Source organism: Bos indicus x Bos taurus, chromosome 1, assembly GCF_003369695.1.
Source record: "Bos indicus x Bos taurus breed Angus x Brahman F1 hybrid chromosome 1, Bos_hybrid_MaternalHap_v2.0, whole genome shotgun sequence".
Lineage (NCBI taxonomy): Eukaryota > Metazoa > Chordata > Mammalia > Artiodactyla > Bovidae > Bos > Bos indicus x Bos taurus.
Genome location: NC_040076.1, coordinates 124700360 through 124722340, shown reverse-complemented (window position 1 = coordinate 124722340; position 21981 = coordinate 124700360). Strand labels below are relative to the sequence as shown.

Here is a 21981-nt window from a genome sequence, read left to right as displayed (position 1 = left end):
TTAAATTTTCAATCAACTGTTCTGGAATTATAGCCACACATTTCTAGGGTTTCACTCTTTTAACGTACAATCAATTTTTCTATCACACAAATACCTGTGCTTATACAAAACTTTTACAACCACCCTCCCATTGGATCGACATCAAATTCCTGTTCACTCATTCATTAAACAGAGGCCTACTTACAACAGATGGCCAACTATTATGCCATTTGTAGGTGCTCGAAATGTAGCAGTAAACACAACTTAAAACCTCTACTAGGCAACAGGTGAGAATGAAACAGAAATATACTCTCTGTATTAAAGATTAAGGCAATGTAAAAGTATATAGAGTAAAATGTGAAAGCCTTTCCCTTACACATTTCTCATATGTACTTGCACACAAATGTCAGGCTTCCCAGGCAGTGCTAGTGGTAAAGAGCCCGCCTGCCAATGCAGGAGACATAAGAGATATGGATTTGATCCTTGGATCAGGAAGATCCCCTGGAGAAGGGTATGGCCACCCACTCCACTATTCTATCCTATGGACACACTATTCTATCCTACACTCCACTACTCTTGTCTGGAGAATCCTATGGACAGAGGAGCCTGCAGGCTAGAGTCCATAGGGTCACCAAGAGTTGGACACGACTGAAGCGACTTAGCATACACACACATACAAATGTCACTTTTGCATAAATGCTATTATAAATATGCATTTTTTCAGAAATGTTATTTTGTAAGTAAAAATGCCTTGGAGATTTTTCTGTCACCTACTTTTTAGAGGTTCCGACTTGTTCCCTAGTTTGTATGTAGCACAAAATACTTAATTTCTTCCTTATGAAAAGACATCATTGACTGTTTACAGCTTTGTTGTCATTACACTGATGACCATAAAGGTATCTTTGTCCGCATAAGCAAATATTTCTTGAGTTATGTTACTGGAGGTAGTTTTACTGGGTGCATTTAAAATGTTGGGTGATACTGGCAAAAGTATATAACAACAGCTGATTCTCTTCATTCTTGAGAACACTGAAGTAAACATGAAAAAAACCTTTTAATTCCTGCCAGATCGATGGATGTAAAACGTCTCATTTGAATTTGTATTTTCTCCATTTTTAAATACAAATCATTTTACCTGACTATAAGTATGTATATGTATTAATACATGTATATACACACATATAGAGAGAGATTTGCAAATTATTTGTTTATATTTTTTATTCAACTTTCTATTGTATTACCTTTTCCACATTAATATGTAGGTGTTCTTTGGGCATTTAAAATATTAAGACTGTCAAGATGTTGCAAATATTTTCTTCTAGTCTGTCAATTGCCCCCTATCTATGCTGTTATTTACTTTTTAAAATTTGTGTATCAAGTCAGTTGATTTTTTATTTTACTGTTTTTAAGTTTTGAGTCTTATTTATAAAGACTCAAATGTTTATCAACATTTCAAAATTATAGAATTAATTTTTGAATTTTCTCCTAGTATTTTCATACTTTTTTCTTAACATTTTGCTCTGTATCCCTCTAGAATTACTTTTTAGGTATGATGTGAATTAGGTATTTAATTTTTTCTCCCAAAGGAACAGCTCATTGGCCCACCTAATCTGTTGCATTTATATTGGAAGAACAATTTGGCTTGAGTTTCACATTCTGTCCCTCAGAAGTGAAAATGTGCGGCCTTTCCATCTTCTGAAATTGAATGTCACTGTAGTCAAGTCCAAGGCCAACCTCATTATTTCTGTTTTTGTAGGTGACTTGAATTGTCTGCCTAGATGTCCCCATAATTCTTTCTTTAAACTTGAAATTCAATAACTTTGCCAGATTATCTCATCATCATGATGATTCCAAATGAAATTTTCCTGGCGTTCAGTGGGCCCTTCAACTCTTTCAATCCATTTACTACATCACTGTATTGGAGAATATTGGAGAATATCGTTTTATTGTGTTTTTAACTAATGTCCATTCTTCTTCCATTCTTCTTCAAAATCACTTAACTACCTACCATCCATTTCTACTATATTTCCTATAGTCATTGTCATACCTAGGTTCTTTTCTACTTTGCTTTTTATTATTTCCTCAGACCTGTCTTCTATGTCCCTGACAGTGTTTTCAGAGAAGTTCATTGTCTTTTTGTTGCTTCCAAAGTTTAATCTTGTAAGTACTTGTATTTATCACTCTAGGTTCCTCCTGAGTCCTGCCAGTCCACTTTTAATCTCCTTTGGTTATTTTACGTCTCTTCTAGGAAACCTTGAATCGTATATGTATATCTACATCTAGAAACGAAAAGTTGATGTTGTCTTTCATAATAATGGAGAAAGTTTTGCCTAAAATTTTCTAGGATATTTTGGTAAATTTGACTGAGGGGGAGGCGGTTGTGGGTTCTTCTCTTGGGCTTCCCAAGTGGCACTGGCATGAAGAACCTCCCTGCCAGTGCAGGAGACATGAGAAACGCAGGCTCGATCCCTGGGTCGGGAAGATCCCCTGAAGGATGGCATGGCAACCTACTCCAGTATTCTTGCCTGGAGAATCCCATAGACAGAGGAGCCTGGCAGGCTATAGTCCATAGAGTTGCAAAGAGTCTGAAATGACTTATCATGCATGCAAGGGTTTTTCTTTGGCTTAAAGTTTTAAAAATTTTGCAGTTTTGATGAACATGTCCTACTTCCTCCTTTTTGATTATTACTAATTTTAAGAGACTGGCCATTTATTAAAGAAAATTTGGTTCAGGGTTATGGGGGGATGCGTAGAATAGAGTTGAGTAAGAAGAAGCCAATTACAATGTTAATTTGGGTTTGTTCTGCTTATCTATTGTTGTGCAAAAAACCACCCCAGAACTTAGTGTTTTAAAACAACAGTCAGTTGCTTGGTTTACAGATCTGCAGACTGGGCAGAGCTCAGCAGATTCGGGGACTTTCCAGGTGGCACTAGTGGTAAAGAATCTGACTGCCAATTCAGGAGATGTAACAGACGTGGGTTGGATACCTGGGTCAGGAAAATCCCCTGGAGAAATGAACGACAACCTACTCCAGTATTCCTGCCTGTAAAATCCCATGGATAGAGGAGCCTTGTGGACTACAGTCCATGGGGTCACAAAGAGCTGGATACTACTCAGCGACTGAGCATGCACACAGCAGGTTCAGCGGTATCAGTTGGGGAAGCTCTAAAGAAGTTGGAGGATCCAATACAAGGGTAGCAGAAAAGCTATGTTTTGGTTTGAAAATTGTTGCCTCCCTCCCTCCATGCAAATAGCCTCCTGCAATGCCTTAGCTGCGAAACTAGAATGTAGGTCAGCATGATTTCTACTCATCTTGCATTTTGAAGGGTCAGATTATTTTCCCCCCATTTTTCCCTTGGCCCATCCAACCTGATCTTATCTGTCTTCTCAACAATGGAATATTAGCTGGTTTTTTCAGTGATGTGATGTGCGGTCAGGTCTGAGAGAAGTGACTTGGCTCAGCAACTTTCCATCTCTCGTTCAAGTTTTCATATTTGGCAGCAGTACTTCATATGTAAATATTTCATAGCTTGTGGTTTAGAGTTGTGACTATTTCTCTGTTTCATGTGTTATGAAAATTCCCTCTCTATTTTCCAATGTTTTTCATAGTGTTAGTTTGTTTTGAGAGAGCTTAGTAGAATAAAATATTTTATTCTGCTGTCTTAAGCAGAAGCTCCACATGAACTTTAGAATTACCTTAAAAAAAGCTGTTGGTATTTGAGGAGGGAGATTATTCTGAAGGTACAGTTTACTTGGGGGGAGAGTTGACTATTTTACAATATTGAATCTTCCCAACCTATTTCATAGAAAGGTTCTTGATTTATTAAGGTTGTCTTCTTTTGTCCTTCACTAAAGTTAAGAGTTTTATTCTTATATATCTTGTAGGTTTATTATTTAGAGCTATCTAATTATTTTAGATTTTAGAATGCTATTGTGAACAAAATAATTTTCCCATGGCATTTTATCATCAGTTGTTACTGAAGTCTGAAAAATCTATTGATTTTGTGTATCAGTCTTCTGTCCAGCCAGATTTTTGAGCTCTCTAAAATTTTCCATTTGAGTCTCTTGTATTCTTACGTAGACAGTCATATCAGCTTATCTATTAAGTAACTTATTTTGACATTTATATTTCAAATTTCTTTAAGTTTTCTTTAAAATTTCAAATTACCTTTATCTTCGGGATATATATAGTCTTTTCTCCTATCTTAGTAAATAGTTATGTTTTGGGCTTTTGTTTTCTCTAATTTTGTTTTCCCATGGTGTTGATCCTCTCTGCTTTTATAATCTATAATCAATTTTACTTCTAAAATCCCAATAGATTTTTATATTTTAAATTGGAATAGATGTGTAAACTGACGTGTACACCTTGATGACATTAATAAGCAGACTTGAAGAGGCTGACTGTCTTGCTTAGTGGAATAAAGCTAGTAAATGATAGAGTCATCATCCAGACCCTCAGATCAGCCTTCACTTTTTCATGCAGAAAGAAAAACACATGATTCACAAGTGAAGTATGTTCTAAGGTTAAAATTCTTTCACCAAAACTTTTATCAGAACTCCAAATAAAATTGAGTGCCTACATGTATGTATTTTTTACTTTTTATAACTTGTCCTTATAAACCTGCTAATGAAAAGGCTAAAAGCAGACTCTGCTATTAGAATAATAAGTAATGTCTGAAAATCTGCATGTTCAACAGTCACATAATTAAAAATTGATTCCACTTAGAAGATATTCTGATGTCCATAAAAACAAAGTAGGGAGATGAGGGTGGGCATGTGGTAAAAGATAAAAAAAGGGTAAACCCCCAATGTATTAGGGTTAGGACTTAATTTAATGGGGCTTTCCTGGTGACTCAGGTGGTAAAGAGTCTGCCTGCAGTGTAGGAAACCTGGCTTCTATCCCTGGGTGGGGAAGATCCCCTGGAGAAGGGAATGGCTGCCCACTTCAGCATTCTTGCCTGGAGAATTTCATGGACAGAGGACCCTGGTGGGCTGCAGTCCATGGGGTCGACAAGAGTCCAACATGACTGAGAGACTAACACTTTCACTTTCACTTTAATTTAGTGACATCAGGGATAGTATGCTCACATCAATGGCACTAGATAAGATTTAACCATTTAACGGCCATTCTGAAAATAAGCAACATGGCACAGGCTTCAAGGTGAATCACAACAAACTGTGGAAAATTCCTGAAGAGATGGGGATACCAGACCACCTTACCTGCCTCTGAGAAACCTGTATGCAGGTCACCAAGCAAGAGTTAGAAGCAGACATGGAACAACGAACTGGTTCAAAATTGGGAAAGCAGTACATCAAGGCTGTATACTGTCATTCTGCTTATTTAACTTATATGTAGAGTATGTCATGCGAACTGCCGGGTTGGATGAAGCTCAAGCTGGAATCAAGTTGCCGGGAAAAATATCAATAACCTCAGATATGCAGATTATACTACCTTAATGGCAGAAAGCTAAGAGGAACTAAAGAGCCTCTTGATGAAAGTGAAAGAGGAGAGTGAAAAAGTTGGATTAAAATTCAACATTCAAAAAATGAAGAATACGGCATCCGGTCCTATCACTTCATGGCAAATAGATGAGGAAACAATGGAAACAGTGACAGACTTTATATTCTCAGCTCCAAAAGCACTGTGGACAATAACTGCAGCCATAAAATTAAAAGGCACTTGCTCCTTAGAAGAAAAGCTGTGACAAACCTAGATACCATATTAAAAATCAGAGACATCACTTTGCTGACAAATGTGCGTACAGTCAATGCTACAGCTTTTCCAGTAGTCATGTATTGATGTGATAGTTGGACCATAAAGAAGGCTGAGCACCAAAGAATTGATGCTTTCAAGCTGTGGTGTTGGAGAAGACTCTTGAGCGTCCCTTGGACAGTGAGGAGATCCAACCAGTCAATCCTAAAGGAAACCCTGCATATTCACTGGAAGGACTGATACTGAAGCTGAAGCGCCAATATCTTGGCCACCTGAAGAGCCGACTCAATGGAAACGATCCTGATGCTGGGAAAGAATGAGGAGGAAAAGAGGATGACAGAGGATTAGCTGGCTGCATGGCATCATCTACTCAATGGACATGAGTTTAAGCAAACTCAGGGAGATAGTGAAGGACAGGGAAGCCTGGTGTGCTGCAGTCCACAGGGCCGCAAAGAGTCGGACACAACTGAGCAACTGAGCAATAACAACACAGGCTTCAGAATTTGATTTTCACATGTTCAGTTGAATTAAGTAGCTTCAGAAAAATCAGATGAAATTACATCATGATTCTGATCCTATAGGATAATACCAGCAATCACATGGTCTGAGTTTTATGTGTTTTGTTTTATGTAAGAATTCACTGGGTACTCACTCCACTATCTTTTGAAATGAGAAACTTCTTGCCATTAACCAATGAAAAGTAGACTAAATGCTGGAAGAATTTCTTCCTTTCCCATTAAACACTGCCTGCCATTCTAGCAATGAAAAAAATGATGTATTTGAGGACCCTTGGGACAGGAAAATTGATAAGAGCTCTCAACTTCTTTCCCATAAACAACTGATCTTTTAAAGCTATTAACACAGGAACTGAGCATTAAAGACAGTTAATTTATCATCCAATAGCTGGCAAGGGTGTCAGGTGTTAAAGTCATGCTCTGAAAAACGGGCCCTGAGTTCACCTCTATAGTTGAACAGCTGCTCCTTCCCCAAATTTTAATCAGACTCCCTGAGCATCACATGCCCCAGCAAGGCAGAGCCCACATAAAACCTGCAATAAGCCTGCCATGTAAATTCATTATGGAGCCCAAGTAATATGAACAGATTATATTCTCTGGGCTGAAAGAGAGCTTTTAATTTAGATCAAAATTATGACTGCATACTGATTTGACCCCTTGTTCTCTGGAAATGTTTCTCCTGGAAAAAAATATTCAGAGTTGATCACTTAAAATAAAAGGCATTTTTTTGGTTGTTCAAAATGAGAATTCAAGCTTAAAACACACCGGAAATAAATACGCCTTAGGACAAAAACATCTTAACCACGAGTTCCTGAAGTTCAGATGCATGCCCCCTTCTCTGAGATTCTAAAAGACTTCGTAGCCTCTTCCCCAAAAGTTGAATGGGCAGTGTTTCAGATCATGTTATGAACAGAAGCCAGTTTGACAACGCTGGAAATTTTACTTCCCGTGCAGCCAAAGTCATGGTTGGTTCTTCTCAGAGATGTCCCAGATACCTAGTGATGAACTGTCGCCCATCATTAGTCCACTGTCTTGCGCATGTATGTCACAGGTTACAACACAGAGGAGAGAGAATCTCTATCAATCCCCCTATCAGGTATTCAAGGACATTAAATAGAGATAAGGCTTTTATATGTAGTGACAAACATGCAACCCATCAACCTGAAGAAGGACTGATTAGTCACAGAAGAATCGAGAAGAATCACACAAACTCTGTGAGTGACAGTCCCAGCTTTATGTAGTGGGGAGACAGTAAGGTTTAGTTATGCTAACATACTTTGAATAGTTTTAAATTATCCTAAATGTTGGTAATGGATTTGGCGAGTGGTTGCCTACTACCTCCGGTGGGGGGGAAATAGTACCTATTGTGTGAAAGATGCAGATAAACAAATGATTCATCAATCTACTCTTCTTCATCTGTTCCCATGCTGATCATACAACCCTCTAGATATTTATCTTTTTATGCAGGTCAGCCTATAGGGAGACTGCTTTTGTCATATGATCTTTGGGGTGCTTGAAATCCTAGTGACAGCAATTTTCTGTGGTAAATAATAAAGTGGATGCTGATTATGATTCAGCTTCCTACATAACTTGACTATAGAAAGAAAATGAACTGATCAAGCTAATGTGGATAGTCTGGGCCATGGATCAGTAATTTCTTGGTGCTTTTTTTATATCAGTGCCCTGCTGTCCGCCTCTGCCTCATACATACTTTGCTTAGCACAAATCATTATCTTAGTACATGGCTGGTCATCCCAGCCTGGACTAGAGATCATCAGGTTCTTTTATGTAGAGAGAACCAAAATTTCAAACAGAGGCAAAAATGAATAAGGAGTTACATACATTGTTCATTGTGATTTAGTGAACAATGTACGTCAGAAGACAAAACTATCCCTTCCAATGTTCTCTCAAAACTGGTTTGTTGCCTAGAATGTTAACTCAAAGTTACTTGAGTATATAAATGACAATATTTTAAAGAATCTCCATTACACAGCATATCAAGAATGGATGTGGCAGAAAACATCCCTGCTTTCCACCCAGGGAGGTAACCTCTTCCCAGGACTTGGTAAGAACTGAATAGATAAATTCCTAGTGAGGATCATAAAATCTGACAATAAGGAAAGTGAGGCAATCAGAACCAAGAATGAAGAAAACTAGGAAGACAATGAGAACGATGAAGGACAGCATCCAGAGAAAACCTGGAGTCCCACACTCGAGACACTAGAAGTACAAAGGAGAGAGCCTATAATCTTGAGCAGACAAATGAAAGGATCCCAAGAAAGATACTTCACCAGCTTTCTAACCTGAAGAAATACTTCATACAGTTTGAAAGTATTAAAGACTACCTAAAGTTTCATAGCCCATTTAAACTGATTTCAGCATTTCTAAACCAAGCTGAGAAGGATCATTTGTTGTCATACTCTTCGGCCATTTTGATAAATATTTTAATGAACACGGCTGCTTGAGTGAAAATTGGATTGCTTTAAAACAGCTCTTTTGCTGTGTTTCTACTTCCTGAACTCAGCATCATCTCTCAGTCCAATCACATTCAATGTCTACTACCTCTGAATATTGTAGTGAATAATAGAGTGCTAGTTCTCACATAAGTTACTCCACTAATCATCATTATTATTGCCATGGTCATTCCTGATTAGATTTATGATTATTTCACCAATTTCTTTGCTCACCACCCCTGTCTCCCACTCCTATTTAGTTCAGTTTCTTATTTCTATCACTGATTATCCATGAGTGGTCAACTCTTTTTAATCTGTAAATGTCTTTATTTCATTCTTTCCCTAGAATGGTAACCTTGTTTGTAGGCTATTTAGAACCCTGTTTATGGATTATTTTCCCTCAGTACTTAGTACGTATTATTCTACTGTCCTCAGGCAACTATTAATGCTAATAAGAAAACTGCTGCCTTCTAAATTGTTTTCCACTGTCAGCAATTCATCTTTCCTCTCTGGTTGCTTTTCAGATTTCCACTTTGTCTTTGATGATCTCATACGTCACTATAATATATTTGGATGTGAGATAATTTTAATTTATCCAGTTCTGGACATAATGTGATGTCTTAATTTTTCTCTTCAATTCTGGAAAATTACCATCCATTATTTCTTCAAGTAGTGCCACAAATTAACTCTGCTCTGCATCCTGGTTCATTTGCAAATTTTATCTTTTGATTAACCATCTGCATTTAATAGGACATTTATCTCATCTGTTTAGTTTTTAATGTCAATATATGCATTTTTCATTTTGGAACAGTCTTTCGCTTCTTCTTTTTTTATTCTTTCCTAACTTGTTTTCTGCTCCTCCACTTATCTCTTTAGTCACTTTAATATGCTCATTTTTTATAATATATCTCAATATTTTATATTTTTTGTTTAGTTCCTTAGAGTGCTTGTTCTGATTTACTTTTGGTTACCTCCTGGGTTTTCTTCATAGTGGAGTCATTTCCTTCCTTGGCTTGTAAATTTTTACTGTGAATTTATTTTCAGGAAGCGTTTTTTTACTGTGGGATTTCCATGTTTCTGAGTTGAGATAGTATCACTTCAGAGAAGTTTAGCATATTTAGAAATAAGGGAAGGAAAATAAGTCAGGGGCAGGAGTTTCAATAGTCCTAAAAACTTTTAATCTTAATTCATTGGCTTGTATTTCCTGTACACAACTTCCTGGATCAGGGACTTTGATGCAAAATCCAAAAGGCAAGTGTCCTCACCATTTCTTAAGGCTGATGGACAGAGTCTGTGATGGAGAGAGCACTTTGAGACTGCAGGCTTTATTCAAAGAGCTTTGCACAAGTATATTATCATGAATGAGCTTATAAGACAGAGCTCTGATTTCCACAGGGAAATGGGACTCCAGCTCCCAAACCTCTGGGTCTATATCTATATCCCACACAAAATCATGTGGCTACCGACAATGGCAGCTTCCCACTGTAGCCTTGATTCTCTTGTTTCTTACACTTAGGGAATTTCTTTTCCTCTTCTTCAGATAAATTCTACATTTAGAAGATATTTTTTTGCCTTTTTGGATAAAGCATTTTTTTTTAAGTTTGTAAAGGCATGGGGCCTATCTGCTTCATTTCAGTTCATTATGTCCTGAACATTCCATTATTGTGAAATCAGTAGTTGTTATTCTGGGATTAAACTGGTCTTTTCAGTCACTTTCTTCTAATAGTAGATTCCATGCCACGGGCCACAAGGATGAGGATATCATTCATATCTGGCCAGTCACCATGTTTAATTTCCATGGAGTCCTGTGTGATTGGTCTAGAGGTGATCTTCTGATACAAGCAGAGCCAACAGGAGTCCTTCTCTGTGGCTGATATGCAAATACTGGGAGAATTAAGTGTTATTTTGAGCTAGAACAATATAAGCCTGGAGATAGCATCAGTTACCCTTTCCTGCAGTCTGTGTGTGTGTATATATATATATATAAATTTTTATTGTGCATAGATATGTACACATATATCTGTGCAGTCTATCTGCAGTAGGAAAGAATGATGTTAGCACTCAGAGGGAATCAGAGCCAAGAAAGAAGACCATGATATTTGAACCCCTAAATCCTGGTATGTCCAGAGTCAGCTCAACTCCTGTTAAATAGGCCAGTGAAATCCTTTGCTTAAGCTAATTTGAATTGGGTTTCTGTCACTTACATCTGATTTACATACCAATAAACTAACTTATAGTGGGACTGAAATAAGATACCATCAACATGGATTTCTTTTATTTATTTATTCTTGGTAGGTCAGTTTGCAGTGCATGGTTTGACATGAAGCAAAGCCAGTTCTGAGTTTCGGAGAAATAGTAAGCAAATGTCAGATCTAATCTGAGAGACAAGGGATGGAGTCCCAGGATGAAGCCAAGGTCAGTTCCTGTCATCTGAACAGGGACATTAAGAGGCAGGGTAGGGGAGGTTCCAGAGTCATAGCCAGGAACCAGGGATCCAGGAAACAGGAACCAGGGATCAGGAATGAGAAAAAACAAACAAGGCTGCTGTAGCAGGCATGGGTGTGGCAGCACACGCTGGGCTTTCTGACTGAAGCTGGAGGTCAGCTGAGCTCTGCCTCCCAGTTGCTTCTTAAAGATACCAGGACCCCTTTCCATCCCTACCAGGTGCCGCCACCTGGTGTCCAAAAGATGAAGTTGGCATGGAACTCCCTGCCAGGATAAGGAGCCTTAAGCCAAGAGGACCATAACTTTTTTTTCTTTTTTTCAATTATGTATACCAGCAGTATCCAGACAGGCATCAGAATAAATGCATTTCATGCTGATTATCAGTTTCCAAGGTAAATATAAAAGTAACTTATCCTCAGAAAGATATGTCAAGATACAAGAAATTTGTTTTTAAGTTAAGCAGATTTATGAGAAATATTGCACTTTCTGGCTGGAATAACAGTTTTGGTCCATGCTCATCCAAAGGAGACATCTTCTTATCACCTCTTTGTTTACAGCTACGGGTCAAACGGGGGAATTAGAGCTAATGAGGATAACAAATAAGGCTTTTCACATATTTAGAAGAAGAGATATGAAGAATATTAAACACCCATCCTCTGGAATGAATTTTAATTTTAATAATTAGTAAAATGTCCCCATCTGTATTTGAAAGGTTGAGGAACTTCCAGATAATTAGCTTCATGTCGTGGGTGATGGAGAACCACCTATTTGCCTTCGAGGAGCTTGTAATCTACGTAGAGATGCTGGTACCAAGAGGAAGAATAGATTTCCTTAGCACTGTATGTTCAGAACCCATCTCTACAGAGCTATTTTCTGGGATAATTTTTAGAGCAAGTTTTTGTTACACATATTAAATCCTGCGTTAGCTATCATTCACCTGTTTCACTGAGGAGTTAAGTTGAGAGCAGGGATAGGTGGCTGTGCCCATCCTTCTACATCATCAGGGCTCAGCACAATGTCTGCTTATAGGTCCTCAGTACATTTTTGCTGAAAGACTGGATGACATCTCAAGGTTCCTGTTAGTTGCATGGCACTTGGAGTCTCACAGCCATCCCATTAATTTCCATTTTAAATTTCTCTTAAGATGCATGCACTATAAGAAATGTGCTCTTTCAAAATGTCACTCACGCTAAGTGCCAAGCATTCACCAGTGTCACACTTTAAATGACATTTTCTAGTAAGAACCTCTAAGCAGCGTAACACTCTTATTTAAAAAAAGAAAACAGTGCTCCATTTCCCACCCTCTTTTAATAATCTACATTGAATTTCCTTGTAAGCATTTGCTTACCAGAAAACGAAGGAACCTAGCATGTATTTATTATCATCCAACAGCCAGCTGTTTAATGAGGTTCTGATTTTATCTTTAAGAAAATCTGGAAGCATTTGTACACTGTGCAATTATTTCACAAGAAGATATTTCAGTACAATACTGGCAGTACTTCAGTTTTGCAGATAAATGACTGAGAACACTCATCGTCCTCTTTCTTCTCCTTCATGGGTAGAAAAATGTCAGATTTAAAGCTCTCTAGAATCTACATTTAAATGAAGATTGCCAATTATCAAGTATGTTAATGGACAATTCATTGGACCAAAGCTGATCATTGTATATATTTATATCCAAGCCAAAAAGAATATAAAAATCACCTGTGATCCCACCTAACACTTTGATCTTGTATATAAATTATAATATATTATAATTATACACACATAAATTTGGCTGTGGTTTTTTTAACCAAAAATTAATAGGTCTTATAGTATACACCATTTAAATTTTTTTCAGGCCTTCCCTTGTGGTCCAGCTATTGAAACTTCATGCTCCCAAAGCAGGGAGCCTGGGGTCAATCTCTGGTCAGGGAACTAGATTCCATATGCCTCAAGCAAGAGCCCATATGTGGCAAATAAAACCCGGTGCAGCCAAATAAATGAATAAAAATAAGTATTTAAAAATATATAAAAGTAACATTTTCCTATTTTACCTCAAAATATATTGTGAATATCTTTTAATATCAATAATTTTTCTATCATTTTTTAAATGTCTGCATAGAATTTCATGATTTTAATATAATTTACTCAACCAACTAGTAATTTAAGTACACCTTTTTGTTCAAAGCAATGCACTCATCCTCATGAAGAAATTTTTACACATACCCTTAAATGCTTAAGACAAATTTCTAGAAATGAAGTAAATGGGTGAAAGTGTTCACAAATTCTAATGACTATAAATATTGCCAAACTGCCTTTATCAATGTTCTATTCCTTTTCTCTTTTTTTATCAGTAATGGGGGAGGGTTCCCATTTCCCCAAACTCTGATTTACCCCAAGTATGACTGTTCTCTCTTGAGTTCTGAAAATTTGAAGATTTGCTAGGCAAAAAATGATACTTAATTTGTTTCATTACTAGTGAAGCTGATCTTATTATAATGTAAATTATAATAAGTAAAAATTTATAATAATAATAATAAATAATAATAATTATAATTATAATAAGTAATAATAATAATAAATGATAAATAATAATAATAAATTATAATAAGTAAAAAAATAAGTAAAAATTATAATAAGTAAAAAAATTAATTACTATAATATAAATAATTAAATGGCCAGTAGAATACTGGCCATTTATGTTTCTTCTCTTGTTCATTATCTACTGACATCTTTTGCCCATTTTTCTATCACATTTACTTTTTCTTTATTGGTCTTTTGTAACAGGAGTACTATCAGAAGCTAATATCTAGTGCTTACTGAATGTTATAAGTCAGGCCCTATTCCAGGTGCTTTTTGTTTAATCCTACCCAATGAGGTAAGTGCTATTAATATCACCATCTCTGTTTTATAAAGCACACATCTGGTGCAAGGAGAGGTTAAGTAATTTACCTCAGGTAACAGAACTAGTTACCTGATTTAGTTACACTTGGTATACTAAAAAGATTGACAATCAAAATACATATTTGAAAGACATCAGTGTGTCTGTTGAAACTACTTTCGCTGGTCTATCTTTCATCATTTAATTTTGTTTGTAGTGACTTTTGCCTGCTAGGATTGATTGACTCTATTCTCATCAAATAAATTGGCTTTTCTTTTATTTTGATCACCTGAAGAATAGTTTGAATACATTAATTCAAATGCATACAAACATTCAGATAGTATGAAAGGATACAAAATAGAGTTAAATTATCTTTTCACTTTTATCATTGTCGTACGTAGCAAAAGTATCTCTTATTAACCATTTATGTCTTTATTTCTTCGGATGGCTGCCCTGTGATTCTGCATGCATGTCTGACTCTTTGTGATCCCATAGACTGTAGCCCACCAACCTCCTCTGTCCATGGGATTCTCCAGGCAAGAATACTGGAGTAGGTTGCCATTTCCTTCTCCAGGGGATCTTCCCGACTCCGGGAACCCGCGTCTCCTGCGGTTCCTGCGTTGGCAGGGTTCTTTACCACTGAGCCACCTGGGAAGCCCAACATTTATTTATTTGGCTGTGTCAGGTCTTAGTTGCTCCACAGCATGTCAGATCTTTGTTCCCCAACCAGGGATTGAACCTGTGGCCTTTGCACTGCAACTCAGACTTTATGTGTGTGTGTATATATATACACACACACTTTCATTTCTTGACTTATCAACTCCATATGTAAAAATTGATTTCTTACTGTGAGAGACATGGTGTTTCAGGTAACATAGCCCTGCTTTTCTCTCTCCTCCGCCAACTAGCTTTCACAAGTAATATCAGCTTTGGTTGTGAGAACCTATATAATGTTAAATAATATACTTCAACTTCTAGTTCTTGATTTTAGACTGTGTGCTTTAACTAAGTCATTCATTCCTAATGGGGGAAATCACATGTAAAAATGGTTATTCTCTCTATTCCCTGGTTCATAAAATGTCATATTTATGAAGGAATGCTTCACTAGAAGCAGATCTTTCTTTAGTCATTTCACTGAAACCAGAGATATGTATAAGTAGAATGAAAGATATTGATTTACGTGACTATATAAATTATAAGTATATATATACTTACAAGCACGGATTATGTAGATTATATAGAGTATACAGCCTTTCCAACTATATTGCTTTATTTATTGCCCAGAATAATTCTGTAATGTATACAGAACCAGTGTTCTTACATAATATAGGTAAGGAAACAAGTGTGAAAAGTTTATGGTCATATAAAGTCACCGTCATGGTTTTTGCCGTTTTATTTTGTTTCTGATCAGCCTCCACTCTTCTTTTTTAATTTTATTTTTTGAAAAAGTTTGGCTGCATGGGGTCTTAGTTGCCACACACAGCAACAAACATCCACTTGTCTTTTTAAATTTAATTTTATTAAATTAAATTAAAAACAAAATTCGGCTGCGTGGTATCTTTGTTGTAGTGCACAGACTCTCTAGCTGTAGCAGCGTGAGCTCAGTTATCCTTCAGCATGAGGGATCTCAGTTCTTCGACCAGGGATAGAACCCATGTCCTCCGCATTGCAACGTGAATTCTTAACCACTGGAAAACCAGGGGAGTCCCCACTCTTCCTTTTTTGTGGCAGTATTACTCTGAGCGATAATCCCACCTTGCCCCAGTCTCAGTTCATGTGCTTTCAATTAAAATCAATTACTGCCTTAAATTCATGAACAATGTGACTTAGACCCGAGACAGTAAACTCAGCACATCTCCCTGGCCTCAAGTGAGTCTGGAATGGCATCAGAACCTACAAGATGTACCAAGATTATTTCTGGGAATAATGGGACAAAGATTCTGGCCCTACTCTCCTGATTAAAGATACAGCCCTGGGAGATGCTGGCAGCCATCTGTGACCAGGTGTGTGAGATAACCCTGAAGAGGCTGAGTGAGGAGAGAGCTGTGTTTGTTTCACTGGCCCTTTCCTGAGCCACGTCTACTCGTGCTGTTCAGTTACCTCAGTTCACACAGATTCCCCTTGTGTTTACTCCAGTTTGGGTTGATTCCATGTCAACGGTAATAACTGCACAGTTAATTCGTGACAATCCTGACACCAGCTTTTTGACTTACATCTAAGGCTCTTTCTACCCTACCATGTTGCCTCTTTGTTCAGGATTCAAAAACACACATCTTTTAAGATGTCTTCATTGTATCTTTTGCCTTCCTTCATAGTCTATTACGCATTCTTAGAAATGCAAATCCATCACGTGGAATTCATTCATGAGCCATTATGCATACATGTTTGGGCATGACATTCCCTATATACTTGGAACAATCGTATGGAGCAGAGAAGAGCTAATTCCAAAACTTTTTGTTAAATAAAGTTACTTTCATCTTAAGGTAACTCTGGATCATTTTAAGTCTTAGGGACACCACCCACCATGCACTGCTATGTTCAGGAGTTGTGATCATCAAATTCAATTATACATTACAGTAGTTGTTTGAAATTCAGAGCACATTTAGCCTAAGAAAAAGTATTATAACTGTTACTTAGATTAGCACAGAAAAGCTAATTTAAACTATGGCATTATGGTGTGCACACATGCTCAGTTGTGTCCAACTCTTTGTGACCCTATGCAGCCCACCAGCGGAGAAGGCAATGGCACCCCACTCCAGTGTTCTTGCCTGGAGAATCCCAGGGACGGGGAGCCTGGTGGGCTGTGGTCTATGGGGTCGCACAGAGTCAGACATGACTGGACGGACTTAGCAGCAGCAGCCCACCAGGCTTCTCTGTCCATTGGATTTTTCACGAAAGAATACTGGAAAGGGTTGCCATTTCCTTTTCCAGGAGATCTTCCTGACTCAGGGACTGAACCCATCTCCTGTGTCTCCTGCATTGCAGGCAGATTCTTTACCACTGAGTCACCAGGCAAGCCCAATTTAAATTAAAATATGGCTAAATTACTCTGTATTTGAATGAGAAATGCTAGAACAGAGTATTGTCACAAAACTAACAATAAAACTTTTTTAAATATTAAGAGGATGGTACTTAAACAAGGAGATTTGCTGTTGGAAGATGAGAAGGTAAATGAAAGTGTATGACCATTCCAAAGAGGCTCCAGAGTCACTGCAAAGGCCATAGTGGTTGATGATTTAGGTCCCTTACTGTACTTGATTTCACATCAAAATGTGTCTTTTCTTCTCCATGATACAATAAAAAACTCTATCTCTTTTCTTAAACTTCAAAACCACACAAAGATGGAACTGAAAAAGGGAAAATACAAAACAGATTTTCATCTTCTCTTTCAATGTATGTTTCAAGTGCAAAGACTCCATCTTCAGATGTTACTATCTAGAGACGCAAATATACATGCAAACCTAAGAGTGCACTGCTGAGCTGGCAGAGAATTAGGCACACAGAAAGGAAGGGTAGGGTCTTAGCATGTGGGCTAGTGGTTCCCAGAGGAGGAGTCTGAGGTATGTGGTAAAAGACTTGATGAGCCAAAAACAGGAGCTGTGAAGAGAGAGCTTAATGCAGGTAAAGAAAAGCATAGGTTACAAGTCAGAGACTTGACTGGGCACTATGTGAAGTTTAGAGTGAAGAAAGAGGAAAATGGAGAGACAAATGTTGAACTTCTGGTCTGAAGGTCATGGAAAACTTTTTAGTAGGGCTCTTGCAAGGTAAATAGAAGATAGTTGGAAGAGAGAGGGTGGGGTGCAGCATTAAAAGGAGAGGGAATGTATGGGTAAGTAGATGTATAAAATGAGACTGTCATATGGGCTGTAAACTAAGTTTAAGACGCATGTGAGAAAAGTGAAGAGTGAAACACATGGACAATTGTGCAAGATGAGACAAGTAATTAATAGACAGGAGAGGTGGACAGAGTCCAGACCCAGCGTAACCTAAGTACAAGTGGCCTGCTGAATTCGCAGGTTCCTCATCCAACAATCTGAGGTTAGTTAGCTGACTCTGCAGACAGGGAGCTGGCGGGTGGAAAGGATTGGCTGTACTGTGCCATTTCGTATAAGGGACTTGAGCACCTGTGGATTTTGGTATCCACACGTGGCCTGGAACCAGTCCCTTGTGGATGCAGAGGGACAGCTGTGCATTAATGCTCAGTAGAGCTCCCGGGAGGGGCCGATGGAATCCGCATGCACTGGGTGGAAGAAAGAGCCTGCAGATTTCAATGTGTGGCAGTGTCCATGTCAAGAACTCCTAATTTAGGATTTACCTTTATTTTAAAGTTAAAACTCATTGGGGTCACTCTGTACAATACCTGAAATGTCAAAGCTGGGAAGCACAAGATTTTGGTTAGAATGGCAAGTGTCTGGTGCCTAGAAAGGAAGGGATCCTGATATGGTGCGAAACACATTTTGTTACAACATGCAATGCACGGGTAGGGGAGTAGAAAATGCACTGCCAGTTAATAACCACCTATGGACCCGAGGCGATATTAAATGGATTGTTCCAGATGTCCTCCAGGCTTGTGCTCAGCAGCATCAACATTCATCCTTGGAGTCTGCATTTTTAATGGAAAACTACTGTGAATGGTCGTGCTGAAAGCAGAAAGGCCAAATCTTTCCTTGGTTGTAGCTGCACGATTCTTTCCCAAGCTCATTTGTGCTTTAGTGATTTCGCTTTGCTTGGCCTTTTACAACTTGGCAGTTCAGGAAGTGAAGACGAGAGACTCAGCAGATTTTAAACAAGTTTTACTCCAAATGTTCCCTTAATACTAGTATTTCTTGGACAGAGATTCCTGATGTTTTAGTGAACTGTTCTTGGTGTTTCTTTATAAGCATCCTTTGGCATTTGTGAATGTGCCATGGCTTTTGCTCTTAATTTGGACTCACTGATATTTTACTAAAAAGCAGGAAAGGCACTTCTTGGGAGCCAGGTGAAATATAAGGTTTTTTTTTTTTTTTTTTTTGACTCTTTCCTGAACGTTGCTGAATACAGTGGTAACTTTGGGATAGCAGACTTGAGAAATGTCAGCTGGGAGAAAAAAAGAGAGGTGCTGCTCTGCTGTTGCCTAGACTGCTCTGTGAGGTCTGACTGAAAAATCCTTTGTTAGTTTGCAATACATTTTCAAATGCATTCAAAGTAATTAGCACCCTGAATTGAATCTTGTTGTCACAGTTAATTATTAGATGGATACTTTCCTTTGGGGTATTTGACAGTTGCCCAAAATGTTAGTCTTAATCTAAAACCAAGAAGAGACCTCTGACATAGTGAAAGCCACCAAAATGGCATTTATTAAATATAAATGGTGAGTGCCTGAAGGGGAGGTGAGAAGAGAGCACTAATTCTCATCCTGAAATGAAAATTCCTCCAGAATGAAAGGGAAATTATATTACCTGTTAGCAGAAGGTTCATCAGTTTTACTTATCACGTGGATGATTTTAGAATGTGTGTATTCCTATAATGCATGACATTTGCATTGATAAATAGAGATTTATGACTCTCAACTTCTATCTCTGATTTGCCCAAATTCTTATACATACAATGGTTTCTATTAGTCTATTATCTGGAAAAATGACTTGAAAAAATTAAATAATACTGATTTAAAATGAAGAATGCAAAATAAATAAATAAATAAAATGAAGAAAGCTTATTTATGTGCATTTTAGGAACCCTAAGTGAATCAGGTAAATATATACACCAAGAAAAAAAAGCATTACCCTCTGAGTAGCTTTTTATCATAGACTGGAAACATGAAACTTAATAGTGTTAGAAATTAAGTGTACAATGAAATGTACACATTACTGGAGCTCTTCAGTGGTAATTATTCCTTAAAAGCTAGAAATTGCCTTTATCTCTATGATATAAGAGAAAAGATACTATTAAAGCCCCTAGGAATTATCACCATATTTGAAGCATCTTTCACTTGGTCAAAGAAGCACAAGCCAAGTTCTGGTACTTACTATGTAAGGACTATGGCGACTGCATCATTCAACACGCTCTCCCCAAACAAGAGTGTGTACAGGTCAGGGTCGACATGCAGCTCATGGAAAATGGCCAACACCGTCACTAGGGGAGACACACACAAATATACAGAGTTAGCTGGGATGTGGCCATAGACTTGTCCTTGGCTGTGGTCACCTGTATAAAGCACTCATTAAATGTTCATCTTCTCAAATCCATCAATATATACATACTGAACCTTTAACCAAAATCAACCTCATCCGTCACTCCCCTGCTTAAAAGATTTCTCTGGGCTCCCCACTGCTTACAGAGAAAGCTTGAGCTCCTTGGTACAAGTCTTCTATAATCTGTGCACTGTTTGCCTTCCAGCATCTCTATCTGCTCTCCCTGCCCCTGCTCTGTTGCCTCCCTCTAGCCACACTGATGGGGAAGGCAATGGCACCCCACTCCAGTACTCTTGCCTGGAAAATCCCATGGACAGAGGAGCCTGGTAGGCTGCAGTCCATGGGGTCTCGAAGAGTCGGACACGACTGAGCGACTTCACTTTCACTTTCCACTTTCATGTATTGGAGAAGGAAATGGCAGCCCACTTGTGTTCTTGCCTGGAGAATCCCAGGGACAGAGGAGCCTGGTGGGCTGTCATCTATGGGGTCGCACAGAGTCGGACACGACTAAAGCAACTTAGCAGCAGCAGCAGCCACACTGAACTTGTCAGAATTTCCTGAATACCGTGTGTCATTTTCTAATTACCTTGGCATTTGGGTTCACTTTAGCAGGGCAGCTATCTGTTTCTCATCCAGATGCTACCATTCTCCTCCCTTAAGTACATAAACCCACACATACACACACACACTTTTTGCTACAAAAAACCCCCAAACCTTTATTCAATCTTTAAAAGCCTCTCAAGTTTTCCCCCAGAGAAGGCAATGGCACCCCACTCCAGTACTCTTGCCTGGAAAATCGCATGGGCAGAGGAGCCTGCCAGGCTGCAGTCCGTGGGGTCGCTAAGAGTCAGACACGATCGAGTAACTTCACTTTCACTTTTCACTTTCATGCATTGGAGAAGGAAATGGCAACCCACTCCAGTGTTCTTGCCTGGAGAATCCCAGGGACAGGGGAGCCTGGTGGGCTGCAGTCTATGGGGTTGCACAGAGTTGGACACGACTGAAGCGACTTAGCAGCAGCAGCAGCAGCAGCAAGTTTTCCCCCAGCCCTCTGATCCCTCAGTAAATATCTGGGTCACTCCTTTTTGATCCCAGACTTTGGGATCACAGAACATACCACTTCTTGGCACATGCTCAAGAAGTGTTTGATGTGTGAATGACTGAGTGAGTGAATGAATGAAGGTTGTTGCAGCAGCTTATTCCTGTGAAGGGAGAGGTGGTTGGCACCTGGCTCTCATTCTCTCAAGATCACACTCATCTATACAGATGAACCCAATGTTCCTAAGAGCAGGGCCTAAGGTTCATTTTCAGCAGTCTGCTTCATGGCTCCTATATACCGTATAGTCATACAGAGCCTCTGGGCATATACCTGGGCAGTGAGTAATCACACACTGACTAACTGTGTTCACCAAAACTATTCAGTATCTTGATATTTGAAACAGTCATGCAAAGTGTGAACAGCTATCATTAGGAGAATGATCCACTGAGTGGACTACCAAACGGGAAAAGAGGGTGGTTGAAAATGATACTGATGGTATATTTTTAAGGCAGAATGGGCATTTTCATTTCTGTTCTTTCCTTTCCTATTTCATGCACTGTGAGGTTAATAACTGTGTTGTCTAAGAGAGTGCTGGGGAGAAAAAAAAAGCTCAGTTGGACTGTTTTGTAAGTAGGGTCAATAAGTTTGGCACTTGTCCTGCCATAATGGGAGGGTTTTAGTGACAGAGTGCCATAGCTTGATTCAAACCCTGGAAATAAAGTTTAGGCAGCAGGGTAGAGGACAGAATGGACATGCGGCTGGAAGCTTTCCCGAATGTTCTGGCAAGAGATGAGTTGTACCAA

General features: G+C 38.5%; 1 protein-coding gene across 2 annotated transcripts in view; it reads right to left on the bottom strand.

Moving 5' to 3' along the window:
• SLC9A9 (solute carrier family 9 member A9) overlaps positions 1 to 21981 on the bottom strand; it is a 665191-nt gene that overhangs the window by 410548 nt on the left and 232662 nt on the right. For both annotated transcript variants that reach the window (XM_027544122.1, XM_027544133.1), the window contains exon 6: positions 19975 to 20080. In XM_027544122.1, the coding sequence (XP_027399923.1) occupies positions 19975 to 20080 (106 nt within the window). The remainder of the gene's footprint in view (positions 1 to 19974; positions 20081 to 21981) is intronic.